The sequence below is a fragment of the Hevea brasiliensis genome, chromosome 15, assembly GCF_030052815.1.
Source record: "Hevea brasiliensis isolate MT/VB/25A 57/8 chromosome 15, ASM3005281v1, whole genome shotgun sequence".
Taxonomy (NCBI): domain Eukaryota; kingdom Viridiplantae; phylum Streptophyta; class Magnoliopsida; order Malpighiales; family Euphorbiaceae; genus Hevea; species Hevea brasiliensis.
Window position 1 is genome coordinate 62,637,978 of NC_079507.1, and position 20,465 is coordinate 62,658,442.

At 34.8% G+C, this 20,465-nt stretch overlaps 1 protein-coding gene and 1 long non-coding RNA gene across 2 annotated transcripts in view; one reads left to right on the forward strand and one right to left on the reverse strand.

Moving 5' to 3' along the window:
- The first annotated feature begins 1,100 nt into the window (after positions 1 to 1,100).
- Positions 1,101 to 3,904, forward strand: LOC131173862 (uncharacterized). Its single transcript, XR_009144170.1, has 3 exons — positions 1,101 to 1,751; positions 2,199 to 2,256; positions 2,832 to 3,904. It is a non-coding gene; the product is annotated as an uncharacterized LOC131173862 (long non-coding RNA).
- Positions 3,905 to 5,367: 1,463 nt separating this feature from the next.
- Positions 5,368 to 20,465, reverse strand: part of LOC110638296 (callose synthase 9) — a 61,850-nt gene continuing 46,752 nt past the window's right edge. The window contains exons 37-53 of the mRNA XM_021788807.2: positions 19,984 to 20,103; positions 14,914 to 15,029; positions 14,760 to 14,843; positions 14,554 to 14,666; positions 13,172 to 13,224; positions 12,921 to 13,097; positions 10,823 to 10,870; positions 10,090 to 10,248; positions 9,567 to 9,680; positions 9,390 to 9,478; positions 9,107 to 9,265; positions 8,918 to 9,020; positions 7,809 to 7,928; positions 7,506 to 7,556; positions 7,217 to 7,399; positions 6,490 to 6,743; positions 5,368 to 5,689 (exon numbers count right to left, since the gene is read on the reverse strand). Coding sequence (XP_021644499.1) covers positions 6,507 to 6,743; positions 7,217 to 7,399; positions 7,506 to 7,556; positions 7,809 to 7,928; positions 8,918 to 9,020; positions 9,107 to 9,265; positions 9,390 to 9,478; positions 9,567 to 9,680; positions 10,090 to 10,248; positions 10,823 to 10,870; positions 12,921 to 13,097; positions 13,172 to 13,224; positions 14,554 to 14,666; positions 14,760 to 14,843; positions 14,914 to 15,029; positions 19,984 to 20,103 — 1,926 coding nt within the window. The 3' untranslated portion in view covers positions 5,368 to 5,689; positions 6,490 to 6,506. The remainder of the gene's footprint in view (positions 5,690 to 6,489; positions 6,744 to 7,216; positions 7,400 to 7,505; positions 7,557 to 7,808; positions 7,929 to 8,917; positions 9,021 to 9,106; positions 9,266 to 9,389; positions 9,479 to 9,566; positions 9,681 to 10,089; positions 10,249 to 10,822; positions 10,871 to 12,920; positions 13,098 to 13,171; positions 13,225 to 14,553; positions 14,667 to 14,759; positions 14,844 to 14,913; positions 15,030 to 19,983; positions 20,104 to 20,465) is intronic.

Here is a 20,465-nt window from a genome sequence, read left to right on the forward strand (position 1 = left end):
TCCTAGATCTTTCAGATGAGGGGGTATTGTTGGCTCACTTTTTAGTGAGGCCAGACTTGAGGGACAGAGTTAGAGTTTCCCAGCACAGAGACCAACAATTGATGAAGATTATAGAAAGAGTACAGCAAGGTGAAAGTGGTGAGTTTGGATTTGCCAATGATGGCGCCCTAGTGCATGGTTCGAGGATATGTGTGCCCGATGTAGACAATCTCAGAAACGAAATCATGCAAGAGGCACACTATACACTGTACAGTGTCCACCCAGGTTCCACCAAGATGTACCATGATGTGAAAGATAGTTATTGGTGGAATGGCATGAAGAGAGACATAGCAGACTTTGTGTCTAAGTGCTTGACTTGTCAGAAGGTGAAGTTTGAACACCAGAGACCGTCAGGGAAGCTGCAAGAGCTCCCTATCCCATAATGGAAGTGGGAAATGATCACTATGGATTTTGTGACTAGGTTGCCTCGTACCACGCGAGGATATGATTCGATATGGGTAATTGTAGACCGTCTAACCAAATCAGCTCACTTCTTGCCTGTGAAGACTACATATTCTGTGGCACAGTATGCCCGGCTCTACATTCGAGAAATAGTCAGATTGCATGGAGTTCCGGCTTCCATAATATCTGACAGAGGGCCCCAGTTCACTTCTCGGTTTTGGAGAAAGTTGCAGGAGGCACTTGGCACACAGTTGAACTTCAGTACGGCTTTCCACCCTCAGACAGACGGACAGTCCGAAAGGACAATCCAAACACTGGAAGACATGCTTCGCATGAGTGTCTTGGATTTTGGAGGTCAATGGGATGAGCAGCTAGCTTTGGTGGAGTTTGCCTACAATAACAGTTATCACTCCAGCATAGGGATGGCACCCTATGAGGCATTATATGGGAGAAAGTGTAGGTCTCCTCTGTGTTGGACAGAAATGGGGGAAGCGAAGGTGCATGATGTAGACCTAGTGCAGTACACTTCAGAGGTAGTTCCTTTAATCGTGGAACGATCGAGGACACTTTCAAGAGATGTAAGAGTTATGCACTGCAGACGGAGGGATGTGGAGTTTGCAGCAGGCGACTACGTATTCCTGAAGGTTTCTCTGATGAAGGGAGTCATGAGATTTGGAAAGAAGGGCAAGTTGGCACCTCGGTATATTGGACCTTTTGAGGTTACGGATAGAGTTGGAGCAGTTGCCTACCGGTTGGAGCTACCACCCAACCTTTCTCACGTTCATCCCGTGTTTCACATCTCCATGCTCAGGAAATACATTCCCGATCCTTCTCATGTATTGCAGCCGGATGTGATAGAGCTAAAAGAGAACTTGACATTTGAGGAGCAGCCTGTAGCCATAGTGGACTACCAAGTGAGACAGCTGAGATCAAAACAGATCCCTATGGTTAAGGTTTTGTGGAGGAGTCAGTCAGTGGAAGAGTGCACCTGGGAGTCAGAACGGGACATGCGTAGCAAGTACCCTTATCTGTTCAATGTGTAATAATGTACTTTATTCTGCCTTGTATAAAATTCGAGGACGAATTTTCTGTAAGGGGGGAAGAATGTAACACCCCTGATTTTTTTATATATTATTATTGGGTTTCGTGTAGGTATCCTCAATTCGCGGAAATTCGACAGTTGTCCGGATCTGTGAATTTCCGGCCAGACAGACCAGCTACCGGAAAAGTCTCCGAATTGGATCGAGGTTTTGGCTACCCCACCATTGTCAGGCATCCCGAGCGCATTCCCGAAGTCGGAATCGGCAAAGGTAAACCCGAACCTTGCTTTTTCGTAATTTTCTAGTGCTTAAATAGGATTAAAAATCCATAAAATATTCGTGGTAGCTTAGAAAATTACGATTCTTTTTGCAATAGCTTAGTAATATTTCTAAAGACCGCGGGGCAGAGTTTTATAATTTTTAGAGCTTATTTGAGCAGTTTTTGCAAAAATGATCAATTATAAGGACTAAATTGAAATTTTACATATTGTGATGAATTATTGATTTGTTGGGCCCAGGAGGGGCTGTGTGATGTGATTGAGTTGTGGATATATGGATTGTGGATATAGAAGTGTGTTTTGAGCCCTTTTGCAGGTTGGGTAGGTCCTAGGTATAGGGGAGACTCTGCCGGATTTTCGACACGACTTAGGACGTATTGGGTCTTTTCTTGATTTGTATTGAGTCATTTGTATTAAATAATTGTAATATAATTGTCAGGTGAGCCGGGACAGCCTTCTTCCTCCGCCCAGCCGCCACAGTGATTGCCGTCAAGTCTGTGAGTAGAATATTAATTTTAATTGTAATTTCGATATTATTATATGTTCAAGCATGCCCATGCATCACTTATATGCATATGTTTATGTAGTTAAACTCTAGGCACGATTTATGTTGCATTCATAATTGTTGATGTGCCATGGATGTTGTTGTGGTAATTTGGAGCAGTGTGCGTGCGTTGGCGTGCGTGTGATGTGGTGTGGACTATGGATAGGACGGGGTAGTCACGGCTTGAGTAATTCGCTGGGACCCGATCCTTCGAGGGGTAGTCACGGCTTGAGTAATTCGCTGGGACCCTCGATTTGGTTATTAAGTGGAAGTCCGAGCTTGAGTAATTACCGCACCAGTTGGATTTAAGAGAGTCAGATAGGGATCACCCCATATGTTATGATTGATACTACAGGGTGTGTGAGTGCTCCAAATTACCTTTTTGATGTTATGATGTGAAAATGTTGTTGATGTTGCATTTCACTCTACAGGGTGCATTAGTTTTAGATAGTTATAGGGATTATGGTTAAAATTGATATTTTACTCTCTGAGTCGAACGCTCACTCCTGTTCAATATTTTTTTCTCAGGCTACAGGAGGATTTTATTGTGGTTAACCTGCTTTTCTCCTTCGCAGGTTGTTTATCAATAGTTTTGTAATTTTATTTACTCCTAGAATTTCCGCATGTGTTAGAAATATTTAAATGATTCGGGTCTGTAATATAAAATGTCATGTGGACCTGTAAAATTATATGCATGTTTGATGGATTGGATGAGGGAGCTGAGCTCCCTTTTATTTTTATGCCGATATGAGTATGTGGAGGGTGAGCTGAGCTCCCCAATTAATGATATATTTTGTTTACAGGTCGGGTGAGTCAAAAACTCCCCGTTGAAAGGTCCACTTTATGGCCGGACTCTGTCCGGTTGGTTTCTTGAAATTGGGCCCAAATGGGCCTTAGAGTTGGGTTAATGAACAGTTAGGCTTATTACGGGCCTCGGGGGCTTTAGGCTGGCCGAGGTCCTAGTGCCGGTCCGGCCCATAGGTTGGGTCGTGACAATTATTAAAGAGATCATTAAAATAATTTCTCCATCTTTCTTTAATGTCCTCATCTTTCACCAACACTTTTCCTTTTTTATCCTTAATGCACCTAACTTGATTGAGATCTTGACATTTCCTTTCTCTCCTCCTTGCTAATCTATAAATATATTGCTCCCCTTTTTTAGTTCCAAGTTTCTTATATAACTTTTCAAAGGCCTGCGCCCTTGTTTGACTAACTGCCTTTTTTACCTCTTTCTTTGCTATCTTGTACTGTTCATATGCCTCATTATTATCACATTTAAATAATTTCTTATACCATTCCCTTTTTCTCTTCACTGCGTTTTGTACTTTTTCATTCTACCACTATCTCTCTTTTGAGGGTGGTCTATATCCTTTAGACTCTCCAAATACTTTTCTAGCTACTTCTCTAAATAATAAAAACAGTGATACAAAATAATATTACAAATTAAGATTATAATATAGAAACAATAAAAATATTAATAAACAATTTAAAATTAAACCTAGTATTTAAAAAAATGATAGCATTATTTATTTTAATTATATTCAAAAAAATTAAGATAAAATTAAAATAATAAAAATTCAAACAAAAGAATTTTATTTAAATTAAAATATAATATTTAATTTAAATAATTATAGATAAAATATAATTATTGATGTTACAACTATAAATATACCACACATGTTCGTTTAATGTGTATAATAAAAATTTGAGTTTCATGATGTTATAATTACATTTTTTTTTACTAATAAATTTCATAAAATTTTCAATGAAATTATACTTTTTTTTTTAATGGACACGATTCGCTATATAATTTCTCAGATTTAACCAAGCTTTAAAGCTTTTAAGATCCATATATAATATTTACCAATAAATTAAACACTTAAAATAATTTTTAACCTCTTAAAAGTTAATTGATAAGAAATAAAATAAATATACTATGCAAGATTATCACCCATAATAAAATAGGAATTGACATAAAATAAATTATTTATATTTTGAAAAATATTTATAGTTATTATTTAATTTGTTGACCATCTTTTACATATTAAAAAAATATTATATTAAAATATATAACTATTTTTAATTTTCGTTAAGCATACATTGTTTATTAAATAATATATTAAAAATGAATTTATTTACTAATAATATTTCCATAAAAAATTTTTTAGAAAAAATATAATCAAATTATTATTTTGAAAATTTAAATCAATTTAAAAATATACATTAAGTATAATTTGATTAATTAATTTGAGTGTTTTTATTAATTTATTTTTTCATTTAATTATTTAACTTTTGAAATAATAAAATATATCACTTAACTTGCAAAATTAAAAAAAAATTTCACAAGGAATAATGACATTTAGAAAGATTGATGATTATTGTTATTATTATTATTATTTTTTTTTGAGTGAGATCGATTACCCATTAACATAAAGAATAACAATAAAATGAAAATAGCATCTCACACGACTTAATTTTTATTTATGTTTTATTATAAATTTTATTGTCGTAATGAAAATAAATGAAAATACTTAGGAATGATGATGACCACATAACTAAAAGCTATGATCATAAACAAAATATAAAATCTAAATTAATAAATTTAATATATAGTTTGCAGGTCAAGGAAGCCAAATAACTTTTCCAAATACATTTAACTAGTCCATTTTATGCTATGTAAAATAACTTTTCCCATTTAATGCCCAATTTCCTTTTCTTTTACTTCATTTATAATTGACGGTATTGTTTCTGAAAACCTTTTTCTTTTCCATAACAAAGATAGAAATTCATTATTGATGCCTTGTTTATTTCATGGAATAATTTTGTTCATATAATACTTGAATAAGGTATCATTCACGATAATAAAACAACTATTTTTCACTTTAAATTACACTAATCTAAAATATTTGTTCTAATATGATAAAAGCATTAAAATTGCAAAATTGGAATAAATTTCCACATTAAAATTATTCTCATCTTCGTGTACCAACAAAGCCAGTAAATACAATTACAACTAACATGGTACAATGGATCCATCAATTAATAGAATTAAAGAAAGCAGACATAAATGCAATATATCAAGGAAATATAATAAATATGCGTTTTTAAAATCATTAGCACTACCAAATCATTGCTGACTTCGATTTAATTACCTGGTTGGATTGCAAGCCGTCATGAATTTGTGTACACATGGGGAGCAAGCCTAAATATTCACCCAAAACTTTTATTTTTTTTTTCTATTACATAGAATAACACGCACCAATGGGCCATAAAAACGTCAATCGATGAAGAGGCTAGTACACAAAGTCGATACAGAAGCAGCACTTAACATGGAGGAGAGGTCTTCCTTCCAGCCATGACACTGTCTTACCATGTCCCCAGCGAGTCTGTAAAAGGAAGAACTTTCATTAAAGAAATGAAATAACGCAATGTATACAAGAACAAATGTGTAAAAAACTCTTAGTAATCTGAAAAAATATAAAAAATTGAAAATAAATGAATAAACAACTAAATAATTATTCTCATGCAGAGAATTTGCCTTCCTTGGACATTGTAAATGCCTTCGATAAGCATACATGTTACCAAGAGGCATATGGTACAGGCATTGCCAAAGCCCTAGGATTTCAGGGATGAGGCACCGACTGATGAACACAATTTTGTCAACAATCATGTATACACAGGAATTAAGCATTTGGGCATTGTAAATTCCTTCGATAAGCATACATGTTACCAAGAGTTATATGGTACAGGCATTGCCAAAGCCCTAGGATTTCAGGGATGAGGCACCGACTGATGAACACAATTTTGTCAACAATCATGTATACACAGGAATTAAGCATTTGGGCATTGTAAATGCCTTCGATAAGCATACATGTTACCAAGAGTTATATGGTACAGGCATTTCCAAAGCCCTAGGATTTCAGGGATGAGGCACCGACTGATGAACACAATTTTGTCAACAATCATGTATACACAGGAATTAAGCATTACTTGAGCATGCAAACAAAGGCATAATAGTTTTTTTTTTTTTTTTTTTGCCCACGAGATACCACAAAAGATGCATTACTGTTCACATGGCTAAAATATGGCAATTCATAAATAAACTCAGCAATAGGTTTACAGCACTACTATCAAAAGAAGACATTGATAATTAGTATGGAAGAAAAAATATGTTATAAAGACATACTTTGCCGAGAATTCTCATCATATCCCAGTATTGGGGTTATTTCCAGCAAGAATAAGAGAAATTTCTAATCCACGGCTGAAGGCTTGGTTGAACATGAGCCTGGTTTGGAAAGTTGATACAAATGGGAACCATGAAAATAAGGCAATAGGAATAAAGATGAGCATTCCCATCCCGGCATCATACAGACGGGCAATTGAGCGGATGGATTTCCATAATCCTAGCTTCTTCATCAAAGGCTTCCATGCAGCAGCAATCTGATATAAGAAAAGATTCTGATATTAAACTGTGTAGGTGACAAATAAAAGCTACACAGGAGATAAATGCTATGGAACATAAACATTGATTGAAGCATTAGTTAGAAAATGCATTCCTTGTTTCTCATTTTCTACTCACTAAACTAATTTTGGAATTTTGGTCATTCAAGAGTGATTTGATAGCTCAGCATTGCCTTAGTTATGAACTACTCAGCATTCTCCCTGTGGCGGCAGGTCCACTTAATATGACACTTACCTATGGGGATAACAGGTTTATGAAACAAAATTATGTTTGGCCATAATGTTTTTACCCATAGAACACAAAGGGTACAATATATCCTTGTTAAAAATAACACTTTAGCAATTAACTGTCAATAACATAAGTGCATAGTTTTTCTAGTTAGGTAACCCATTATGTTGAAAGAGCTGAACAATATGGCAAAAATAGACGATTAGATGAAAAAAATGCTCACAGATAGAATTCCCCATCCAGTAGGTACAAATGCCAAGATGCAAGCAAAAATGTCTGGAACTGACAAATCTGTGAATACAACTGCAACAGCTAAACCAGCTAATGCCAACAAGAAGGAGACACCTTGGACGAAGCGCAACAAAAGCTGAAAATTGACAGATATCTTCTGACTGAAGGTGAATACCTGAGAAACCAAAGTTTACAACATCGAGTGAATTCCAGAACATATGCCAAGACAGGCACATAATTAGAGCACAAAATTTGGGATTTCAGAAGCCATATGGTCACACCTTGAAAAGAACCATAAGCACTGCTAGAACAATCCATGAAAAGCCATATATCTACAGAAAAATCAAACCACAGTTTTATCTTTTTAATACTGCACGTACAAGAAATAACAGGGAAAACAGAAGCAATCCAGAACAGTAGTCAATAATGCAGTATCCTGTTTGGCGCATGCCCATGGAAGCTGATGAAATGCTTCTCATTGCAGAAAGCAATTAGATTAATGGTAGAAAGAAACATTAAGAAATGCAGTGTGTCCAATGCTGATCTCATGAAAGAAATAACATCTTTTAAAAGAGAGCTGTTACCGCTAATGATGTATTTGATTTTTGTATATCTAGCTTGTATACAATGCCATACTGGAAAATAAAGAATCGTAGACTCAAAATGGTCTCCAGTATTCTCCCTTTCAAAGTACGGATATGTGCCTGCCAACATTTTAGGATCACTGACATGAAGCAAGGTAAATAACAACAACAACAACAACAATAATAATAATAGATAAACTGTTTCTGACTTGCATGACAATAAAGGTTTATTTCACTGGTAGGCTTAAACATTGGAGTTCAATTCGAAAAATTCTATGTTCAAATCCCCACTAAGGCTCCATTTGCTTTACAGGAATATTGATCAATGACAAATTTGGTCAAAAGAAAAACTAAATTATTTCCAAGAAAATTAACTTCTTGTTCTTCGAAGAGCCATTTTCTCGCCTTCAACAAAAAAAAAAAAGCCATATTCTTAATGCTCAGAAACTCATAAAAATGAAATGGAATTTATGGGAAACCACATAGGCACATATATTTTGGTGCATCAACCAATGGCAATAAACTTTTGTTGTCATCTGTAGCCAATGCTAATCACCATCAACAACCACAATATACCTTTTTTTGGGTACAATTTTCTCTATTATTCAACCATAGAAAAAAATATGTTCTTACAGGTTCAAATATTTTAAGTCATTTATTGAAAGAATATTAATCTTTTCCAATGTATCCAAACACTTGAAATTGTTTTCAACTAACTTTCAGTATTGCAACCAAATGACGAAAGACATTTTCTTCCACAGAATTTATGTTCTATAAAACCAGTAGATCCTAAGATGAAATATTAGGGTTTATGAGCTGAGCGAGGGTAGTATCCTATAGTGTAGATCAAAGCCTGACAAACCTTTGAACGAACCAAAACAAGGAGGTTTGCCGAGTCGACCAAGAAGTAAATTAATTGTTTGGCAAAAATTCATCATGTTCATTTAGAGATAATAAAACCCTAATTACACCTATTCAATTACTTAGCATTAAAAAAGGAAGTGACAAGCTTGCACAGAATAGTGGGGTACAACATCAACCTTAACCGCTTGCTGAGGTTAAAAAAAAAAAAAAAGAAAGGAGAGAGAGATATGGGAAGGAACGAATACCAGTTCTTCATCCCACCATGCTTCCCAGCTTTCTTCTCCCTTAACCCCAATTCCACCTCTGTAAAGAAGCCAATTTGTCCAATCCCTGAAGTCCTCTACTGTCCTAAAAGTATAACATTAAAGATTACCCAACATGGTGGCACAAAATTAACCAAAAAAAAAATAAAGAAAGAAGGAAGCTCTGCTTACTTTTGCCACTCAAACGCAGATGGATTAAACAAATAGGGAGCAAAGAGCCAAGAAAGAGCCATATACCAACTGCTAACTGTAAGAAGAATGTAAGACAGTGCACCACCTTCATTATATCCATATGCAAGGTATACTACCAGCAAAAGCACAACTTCTAGCCTGAAAGAACAATGACAAATTGGATACTTTTTCCAGATCAAGTGAATGCATGCGGGGAAAAGAAGGAAGGAGGGCAAGGGTTTTGGGGAGGGGGGAAGGGAGGGAGAGAGAGAAAGAAAGGTACCCTTTAACAAAATGACTGCGGGAATAGAGCCTATAGTTTTCAGAAAATTTAATATGGCGGACCACAAATCCCCTACCAGTGGCATGGTACTGTTGATGAATGACAATATATTAGTGCATTCCACATTAAGAGGTTTAGGATAGAGAGCAAATAATAAACAGGAAAGTGCAGCCATACCCTTGCACCACCATGAAGAATGGTTCGACCAAAATAATGTGTTCTAGTGCCCAATGAAAATGTGAAGAAGACAGAACAAAGCTGAAGCTGCATTGTGACAAAACTGACAATGGCCTGCAATATTTAACAGACAATTAAAAAAAGAAAAAAAAAGGGACTTCTTAGAATTTAGAATTAGAATTGATTAACAATGTGCAAGCCAGGTTAAACAATAAGAATTAATTCCTCAGAATGTAAGTGTACATAAAACAAAATGTCACAGTACTACTTTCTAGTTACCCCACATTTTAGAATAGCATGAGCTGAAGTACAAAGTTACAAACTACCATAATAAGCCCAAAATAAAGCACACAAGTAACATGGCCAAAAAGGACAAAAAGGATAATAAGTGCATGAAAGAGTCGATTCATTCATAAATATACGAAAGCAACTAAAATGCAACCATGCAGATGTGCAACTTTATCATTTCATGTCATGGACTTCAAAAATAAGAAGAAATTATACAGGTAAGATAATCCCTTACCCTCAGAAAACCCTGCTCCAAGATAAAGCCCAAAATCATTGGCACAGCAGTAAAAATACCAATTTGAAAGAGGAACTGTGCATTTAGAGCAGCACTGAGGGCAGTGTTCTGTAGTATATCAGATCTTACTTGAATTTCTTCGCCAACTCCAGATAGTGCCTGAAAAAAAAGTATCAGAGTTTCCAGAAAAGTAATTGGAAACACATTGCACATGGATGCAATTGTAGATGCACCAAAAGTCAAGAACTTGTGAGAGAAAGCAAGGTGAGAAACAAGCTAGCACTCCCAGAACTTATAACTAAGAATGAAAGAGAAAACTGAAAGAAAACAAATTCAGTTACATGGCGAAACATAATAGTACACGTGAAGCAAGAAGGGTTGAAATTGAAAAATATTTCCACCTCAATGACAACACACATAAGAATATTATCAGTCTGAGACGACTAAATGCCAATATCCTGAATTTGAAATTCAACACAAAATGAAAATGCGGTGTGGCAGGCCACAAAAAGTATACTATAGAATGAACTTCTATGATCACAAAGTTAAAAATTCATGACATGTTCTCAAAAAGAACCACCAAACTTGACTGCTAAGAATATGAAGCCAATCACAAGGAAATTGACAAAATTCTTACCATAAAAGGATAACTGTATTAGTGCATGTAATGAATAGGTAACAAGCTTACCAAATATTCGCTAAGGAGATAGAAAAAGACAAAAAAAAAAATTACCAAATATGCCTTCCCATAGAGGAAGATGTATACAGTCAGCACCGTTAACTGCAAAAGCATTTTTAAAAGTAAACTAGTCAGAAACAACAAACAAGCGCCCAAATGTTCAAAAAGCATCATGCAATTCCTAACCATGATTATTTTTCTCACATTAATTTATTCTTTACATTTTATCCCCATAGTCACTTGGAGTGCAGTGGCATAGGCACTAGACCCATATACGGTCATAATAATCTTTCACCATATTAGCCATACTTACAACAAGAGCACATGAAGGACCCATCTAATTAACCATGTCATTCATGACATAGCTATGTGTTATGAGTAAGGAGTAGAGCAGTTAGGAGGTTAGTCCAATAGTTAGATAGGAAGATTCTATTGTACTAGTCTATTGTAATTACTCTCCAATCAATTGTAATTGTATAGAGCAGTTATAGGATCCAAAGAAGTATAAATAGGAACTTAATTGTAAAGAGGAGACTATCCAATATCATTAATCAAAGATATCTCTCATCTCTGAAATATTCTCTTTCTCTTCTCATCTACTCTCTTCTCTTTCCTCATCTACTTCTATTCTTTTCTCATCTATTTCTATCTCTTTCTCCCCTAATCTTCTGTTTTAGGAAGTGTGCAGACTGATATACAACAAATTGGTATCAGAGCTGTTAGATTGGTGGGCAACTACTGAAAATTTTTTCATGGGAGTTGCATCTATGGCAGATTACTCTTCTCAAAATACCAGGTTTCTTCTAGTCTTCTTTCTTCTTCTCTTCTTCCCTCTAATTCTTCTTCTTCTCTGAAATTCCTTCCTTCTTTTCCTCTATTCTTCTTCTTCTTCTTCTTTCTCTTGTTCTTCTGTTATTACTTTTCTGATCTATCCTCTTCCTCTCTTGTTCTCCTTTCTTCTATTTCTCTTCCCTTTCCTCTATTCGGATTTCTTTTCTATTCTTCTTTCTTTCTCGAATTCTTGAATCAATTTTTTTCCTTCTGTCAATTTCTAGTTCTTTCATCTGTTTCTTTGCTTTAATTTTTCACTTCCTGCATTTCAAGAAACCTGTTTCTTGAAATTCTTGGAATTTCTAGAAACCTTTTTCTTCCTCCACCTTTTCCCTAATTTCTTCTTTTTATTCTTTCTTGAAATTCTTGAAATCCTTGTTTCTGTATCAACTTTTCTTCCCTAGTCTCTATAATTTTTCTTCTCTACGAAATAAAATTTTCCAACATCCTACTCAGCCTTCTACAAGATGATCATGGAAGACCATCATTGGGAACGGAAATTACTTGATAGGATTATGGAAGTTGTTGAAAGAGGATTAAAAAGGCAAGAAGAATTGTTATTACAAAAATTAGAGAAATATGAGAAGTCATTTCAAGATAAAATTGACAAAGTGATGGAAGCAATTCAAGTGGTAAAGGAGAATGTTGCAGTCTTTAATAATGAGGATCCACTTCTTGAAAATTCAAGTGAAGAACAAATGTCTTTGATAAAACTTCCAATAAGAAAGACAAGTGTATTGAGATGGAGCAAGATCAGGATTTTGTTTTTGATTTTGTTATGAGTAAGGAGTAGAGCAGTTAGGAGGTTAGTCCAATAGTTAGATAGGAAGATTCTATTGTACTAGTCTATTGCAATTACTCTCCAATCAATTGTAATTGTATAGAGCAGTTATAGGATCCAAAGAAGTATAAATAGGAACTTAATTGTAAAGAGGAGACTATCCAATATCATTAATCAAAGATATCTCTCATCTCTGAAATATTCTCTTTCTCTTCTCATCTACTCTCTTCTCTTTCCTCATCTACTTCTATTCTTTTCTCATCTATTTCTATCTCTCTCTCCCCTAATCTTCTGTTTTAGTAAGTGTGCAGACTGATATGTAGCACTATGGTAACTGTGATAAATTGACTAAAACAAAAGCTGTCATAAAAAAGGTTTAAATCATTTCCTGGTCATTGTATTAATATTAGTATGGTTTCAATAACTTTTAACAAGCTTGGTTTTGTTTATGTTCATATATAACAACAGCAGCCAACCAATCTCAACCTTCAATTCATCAATAAAGATAAGTTATGTCCATAGATAAAAGTAGTCACATACCATTGTACAAAAATAGTATCCCACAGTAGTAAAGTAAAATGACATCATTCGAAAGAAATCAAAGAGCTGCCCGAGCCTGTACACATCCCGACTAAGAACTTGCTCACCGTTGCCACCAGCAACCTTCCCTTCAAACAAAGCAATCTGGTTGAGACCAACATCTCGTCCTTTGCCAACCTGTAATTTGGAATAAGGTACTTCAATTTAGAATCTGCTTAAAAAGTAATATATAAAAGAGTGAGAAATTATACCTGAATATATTCATGATGAGTAATATTCCCTTGGCGCAAAGTTGAATTGAACCCTGCACGATAGTCAAAATATCAGTTCATCTAGTCTTCAAAACGAGGGAAAAAAGCATAGGGATTTTCCTTGGTTAAAATGATTTGCTATTAATGAACATAAGAAGAAGGACACAGTCAAAGCACAAGTACAAATTTCGCAGATCAACCAGAGATTGAGAGAGATAAAATGAAATCCAAATACACATTTTATTGAGAAACAAACTAATCTTGATCTTCCTAGTCAACTACTTCTCTTTAAAGCAATATAGGAGTTTCACTTGTATTCTGCTTATACCTAAACATGTGTATATCGTTCATTTAAGTAATGCAAAATAAATAAATAAATAAATAAAAACAAAAAGGTCTACTACTGGAAAAGTTAATTGTTGAGAATGAACGCATGGTAAAGATCCTGATATCTTAGAAACACTCTAGTCAACATTTTGTGGTATACAAGTTCTTGGTTGGTTTAGAATAGAGGTAAGTTGCCAGTCAATTTGCAACAAGGCTACTCCTGTATGTTCCTGTCAACAGTTATGGTGATTTGTCTTACTTAATAAACAACACTTGATGTCAGATAGGCCACATAACCATCTCAGCCTCTAGGTTTACTCAGCCACCAAGTCTTCCTTATGAGAAAGGAAAAGAAGATGAATTTTTTTAAGACTTTGTTTTTATGCCATGTCCTGATGAATGTGTTGCAGCTAAATACTTGATTGTAATATCCTCAGGGACCCTTGTTCGAGCCAAATTCTTAAAAAACCAGCCTAAAAAGGTTAACTTTTTTGGAACAGCCTACAGTCAATTATGAGACTAATAAAATGATAATCTGCATTTACATATTGACAAGCAAGAAAAGATCAATTGGATGGGGTTTCACAACCAAGGTTGAAATGTTAAATCCAGATTTTTTATTGCACAGTAAAGAGTTTGAGCCAGTTCATCATTTACAACCCTGGTACCTCATGGCATACAATGAATATCATTAGCCAGTCAAACAATCAAACAGAGCATAAACTAACTATTAAGATAGGCAAGGTAGCAAGTACTGCAACAACAGCCTATTAGAAAGCATCTATCACGTTTAGGTACTGGGTATGTAATGAAAAGCTATGACCCATGAATATTGGCATTAAATGTTCCGTAAAAAAAAAAAGGGTGTGTTTATTATCTTTTAGGGTTTATCGTTTATTTTTCTTCAAAGAAAAACAGTATATATTTGCTCAAATGTGTTTTTTTCCCTAATTTTTTTCAAAGCCATTGAACAAACAAAATATATATTTTAAGCAATTATACACAATGAAAGAATTGAAAAAAAAAAAGGTTCTTAATAAGCAAAGTAACCATGCCTGCATAAATGTCTTCACTAATGTTGATAACTCGAGAAGCCTTGCTGATACCGCCTCGAGTTATATGGAAGACTCTATCAAAGACATCTGGATGGCCATAATGCATACGGACTCTGCACAAGTTATATATGTGGTCACATCAATTAATCCGATTTTTAATTATAACATGATGCTATTAATTTTCTTGCATTGAAACATGGGCTTACTTCAATGGATTAGCCAAAACACGCTGACCAAGAGTCACAAAGCTAGTTTCCTGATTTGACATAAACGAAGCTAAAGAAGAGACACTGCACATGAAAATGACAAAATGACAATATATTCAGGGTAAAGAAGAAATGCATGTGGCAAGAAACATACCTTCCAGTAAAAACATGTTCTCTAACACCAAGAATTGTTGGAGGATGAATACCATGATCACGATGGAATTCTTCTAGAAGATTTCTCATCTTTAAGGCTTCCTCAAAATAATTATCCTACAGTATTGAAATTACAGATCATGAAAACAGACAATCAGCTGCAAAAAAAGTTTCAATCTACCAACACTAACACTGAAATATTCATATTAAAGTGTGAAAAAACTAGAAACCAAAAATAACAAGGTAACTGCTTCATAAGAATCCTATCGCAGTCACTAAGGGTGTTAAATGAGCAGCAGGTCAAAATCCAAGACCAAAGGTTCTAACTCTTGTTCTTTTAATTTGATGTATTAAAACAATTAAAAAAAATCATTCCATACAATGACTTTAGATCAGTCTCACTTCAGCAATAAAGTGCAACCTTAATATACAAATCAAGCCAAAGATGTTGTAATATTGGATAAGCAACATATGATTACAGTTGTGAGCCATTCTGCACGTAAATGAGTCATTCTCTACTAGGTCTTATAGTCAAGAGGCCCAGATACTAACGAGCCAACTTACAAGAATTGTGAAAAGCGCAGGAAAACATTTTTTTTCCACAAAAATAGTCAAATTTACTAGGTTTCCAGTTTTAGAAAACATTTTTCCAGAGTCTTCCAAATTCACACCAGCATTGGAAAACTACAAAAACCTTTTTATTTTCTACAGTTATCCTTATTAAAGGCGCACCTCAGGCTGAAGGATCACTAAGCTCCAACCCTAGCTCTTAGGCGTATGCCTTGTTCTAGGCACAAGGCTCTACAGAGGCATGCCTTCTTCATTTCCACCTTAGCGAGCACTTCCATTGGCAAAAAGCACTATCATTCAATACAAAATTTGTTTATCTACCAAAATCCTACATTGACATACTAGGAAATTTTCTGAATTAGTATTGCTGGTGATAACTAGTCATCAAAATCTCATTAAATGAGCACACCTAAGATCACAAACCTCCTATATTTCCATTTTTAACACCACCACTCTCTTATTATATTTTTCAGGAACAAAACAATGTTACATCTACACCTATTGTAAGATCCATGCCAAAGGAAAAGCATCATCCACTAACTTGAGAACTAATACTCCTTTAATTCTTAGAGATGAGGACGATGAAGATAACGATTTTGAAGATGAGTATCAAGAAGAAGATGAAGAATATTACGATACTACTCTTCATGAAGATTGAAAAGTAATTATTTAATGATTAAAAGTTCTAATGCAAAGCATACCGAATGAGGATAATGTTTTCATCGGTGGAGATTTGAATGGACATGTAGGAAGTGATAGGCAAGGTTATGAGAATATTTATAGAGGTTTTGGTTTTGACAGCCGAAATGAGGAAGGAAAAAGCATCCTGAATTTTGCTATGGCATACGAACTAATACTAGCAAATACCTACTTCATAAAAAGTGAATCACATTTAGTGACTTTCAAAAGTGAGTAACATATAAACCAAATTGACTTCCTCTTAACCAGGAAGACAAATAAAGCTCTATGCAAGGATTACAAGGTCATTCCGGGAGAGGCTTTAACAAGTCAACATCGGTTAGTGGTCTTGGACGTCAAGTTTAGGAACAATTCAAGTAAGGTTAGAAGAAATAGTGTAGCTCGAACAAAGTGGTGCGAGTTCAAAGGAGTAAAGCAAGTGAAGTTAAAAAATGAGCTTCTCAAGTCCGAAACATGGAAGCTGGATGTGAAGGCCAATGGTATGTGGATATAGATGGCATCAAAGATTAGAGAAGTAGCTAGAAAAGTACTCGGGGAGTCTAGAGGTCATGGACCACCCTCAAAAGAGAGATGGTGGTGGAATGAGGAAGTACAAAAGGCAGTGAAGAGAAAGAGGGAATGGCATAAGAAATTACCTAAGTGTGATAATAATAATAAGGCATATGAACAGTATAAGATAGCAAAGAAATAGACAAAAAAGGCAGTTGGTCAAGCAAGAGCGCAGGCCTTTGAAAAGTTATACAAGAAACTTGGAACTAAAGAATGAAAGAAATATATTTATAGATTAGCAAGGAGGAGAGAAAAGAATTGTCAAGATCTCAATTAAGCTAGGTGCATTAAGGATAAATAAGGAAAAATGTTGGTGAAAAATGAAGATATTAAAGAAAGATGGATAAATTATTTTGATGATCTCTTTAATAATAGTCAAAGTGGTAATAGCATGAATATAGACTACAGAGCAATAGAAAAGAATGTGAATTATACTAGAAGGATTAGATCTTTAGAACCTAATGAAATACCAATTGAAGTGTGGAAGTGTTTAGGAGATATGGGAATGGGATGGTTAACTAAATTGTTTAATAAAATTCTAAACTCAAAGAAAATGTCTGATGAATGGAGAAGTATTTTAGTACCTATTTTTAAAAATAAGGGCAACATACAGAGTTGCTCAAACTATAGGAGAATTAAACTCATGAGCCATACTATGAAGTTGTGGGAGAGCGTTGTGGAACATCGACTATGTCATGACACTTCTATCTCTCCCGATCAATTTGACTTCATGCTCGGTCGTTCAACTATGAAAGCGATCTTTCTCATTAGAAACTTGATGGAGAAATATAGAGATGTGAAGAAAGATCTACACATGGTTTTTATCGATTTGAAGAAGGCTTATCATAATGTTCCAAGAGATATCTTATGGAGAGTGTTAGAACAAAAGAGGGTATCTATTAGGTACATACAAGTGTTAAAAGATATGTATGAAGGAGCAACTACTATTGTGTGCACAGTGGGAGGGGACACGAGATTTTCCTATCTCAGTTGGATTACACTAAGGTTCATCTGTAAGCCCTTACCTTTTTACATTACTTTTAGATGAATTGACGAAACATCTACAAGAGAGTATCCCTTGGTGCATGATGTTTGCGGATGATATAGTTCTGATAGATGAGACGCGAAAAAGAGTTAATAGAAAGCTAGAGCTTTAGAGAAGTACTTTAGAGTCAAAGGACTTTAAGTTAAGTAGAACGAAGACAGAATACATGCATTACAAGTTCAGTAAACGCCGAACTGCTGATAGAGAAGGAGTTAGTTTGGATGGAGTGGTACTACTCCAAAGTAATCACTTTAAATATCTCGGCTCAACCCTTCAAGTAGATGGGGGATGTGAGGAGGATGTTAGCCATAGGATTAAAGCCGGATGATTGAAGGAGTTTTATGTGATCGCAAGATTCCCAATGAGTTGGAAGGAAAATTTTACCGCACAGCCATACGACCGGCCATATTATATGGTAGTGAATGTTGAACACTGAAGGAGTCGTATGTGTCTAAGATAAAAATTGCGGAGATGAGAATGTTAAGGTGGATGAGTGGCCATACTAGACTAGATAAAGTCCATAATGAGATTATTAGAGAAAAGGTAGGAGTTGTGCCAATTGAGTATAAGTTGAGAGAAGGGAGATTGAGATGGTTTAGTCCTGTGAAGTGTAGACATACGGAAGCTCCAGTTAGATAAGTAGAGCACATTAGGTTAGAGCATAGAAAGAAAAGAAGAGGTAAATCTAAACTGACTTGAAAGAGAGTAGTACAACATGACCTAGAAGCATTACACATTTCTAAGGATTTAACCCAAAATCGTTTAGAGTGGAAAAAGAGAATTCATAAAGCCGACCCCAAATTTTTGGGATAAAGGCTTAGTTAAATTGAGTTGAGTTAAATGTTCATTAGATATAATCTTATTTAGTCACTTATTTGCTTCCAATTATTGATGTTAAATTTCGAGAGTGTTGATCAAATTACGTATTAATTTGTTTTAATTCGGCCTTATATAAGTTATTAGATTACTTTACGCATCAAAATGACTAGCATAATCAATGTTGCAATCTAACCGCTTATATTTACCCTTTTATATTTATACTTTCTTGATGTGGGATTTATAATCTCAACACAAGTCACTATCAAAATTATCCTAATTAGAAGCAATCATCATTGTTGAACAAGGAAAAGTAGTCTCGACTCTCTAAAAGTACCTTTATAATCTACCATTACATCTTCCCTTCCACCTTTTTGAATTCTGTTGTGACTAGAACTTTGTATTACAATTTCAGACACCTAAACACCACCACCACTTTTCTCTGAAAGTCCATAAATCCAACCCCAATTCAACTCACAAACCTAAGCCCAATTCTACTAAGTTCAACCCTAAAATCCTGATTTCAACTCCTCAAGACACAACAAGCACACAAGGGCAGACTTAAGACCTGCTCTACATCAGTTCGGTAAGTTGTTGAATATTATATCACTAAAAAACTTGACACAGCATGGCTTAGAAGAAAACACTCACTCCACATGCAAGAGAGAGAATTTTAGAGAATATTTACTGTTGTAATTTTATTAATAAAAATCTGTACTGAAATAAATAAAAAAGCTGGGGTGTTTATAGAGTCTTTAAAACCCTAAACATAATAGGAATATAACTCAAAGATTAGGAACCTAATTACAGCATAAAACCTAGGTAAAATAGGATAAAAACTAGTCCTATTAAGAATAGGAAAACAAAATCAACTCCTAAATGAAGTTGGAAAGTCCCTTAGATAGTATAAAACCATCCCTGTGGCTGCTGGAGTCTAAAACAAGAAGTGCTATATGAATTAGGACTGTTGGTAGCTGAAATTAAAAAAAAAAAAGGTGGATGCTCTGTTTTCCCCTGCTTTCAGAGCTGCATTCTGCTGGAATGCTCTGTTTTCCCCAGCCTTAAGACCCGTACTCTTCCTTCCCTTGTTGTTTCTCCTACTTATTCAAAAATTCTTCACTTATTTCATCCACATCAAAACCAGGCACAAGGGCACATATGATGTAGATGCTCCAGCATGAAATAAGACAAAACAGTGTCTTTTATGAGATAAAAATGTTAGTGGGAGTCCCTCTATTTCAACAACAATCTCTTTTGCTTGTGTCATTTCATTCCTTCAAAAGTATTTCCCGTTTCAACAACAAAAGAGATTGAATGAGATTCTTAGCTTATGTGCAAGACATAAAGACCTAAGAAAATCATGTTAATGGGCTAAAAGGAGCAATCATTTACCTGATTCATATCAATTGTCTGAACCGCATTTCCACGAGTAAATACAATTGCATGGTTTTGATTCTCAGGTTTTCCTTCTCCAAGTTTTGGATTTCCAGGCAACTTTATGGAGTAAATTTCCTGCAAAATTAACAAAAAAATATAAAACAAATAATAAAAGATGCACAAATTTCCAAATTTCCAAAAGGTAAAATATATTAACTATTTAACAGTAAAAATATTAACTATTCCCAAAGCAGTAGCCAACTAAAACTAATACGCCAAAGGATTAAACCAAAAAAAAAAAAGTTGTCACACAACAATTACTTGAAAATTTTGATTTTTCTATAAGTAAAAATTTAGCAAAACATTTGAATGGAAGAAAAAGGACAACACAATAATAACTAAGCCTTAATGCCAAACTAGTTGGGATCGGCTATATGTATTCTTTTTTGCCATTCAGTTTTGCTCAAGACTAGTTCTGCATCAATATTCAAGGATTT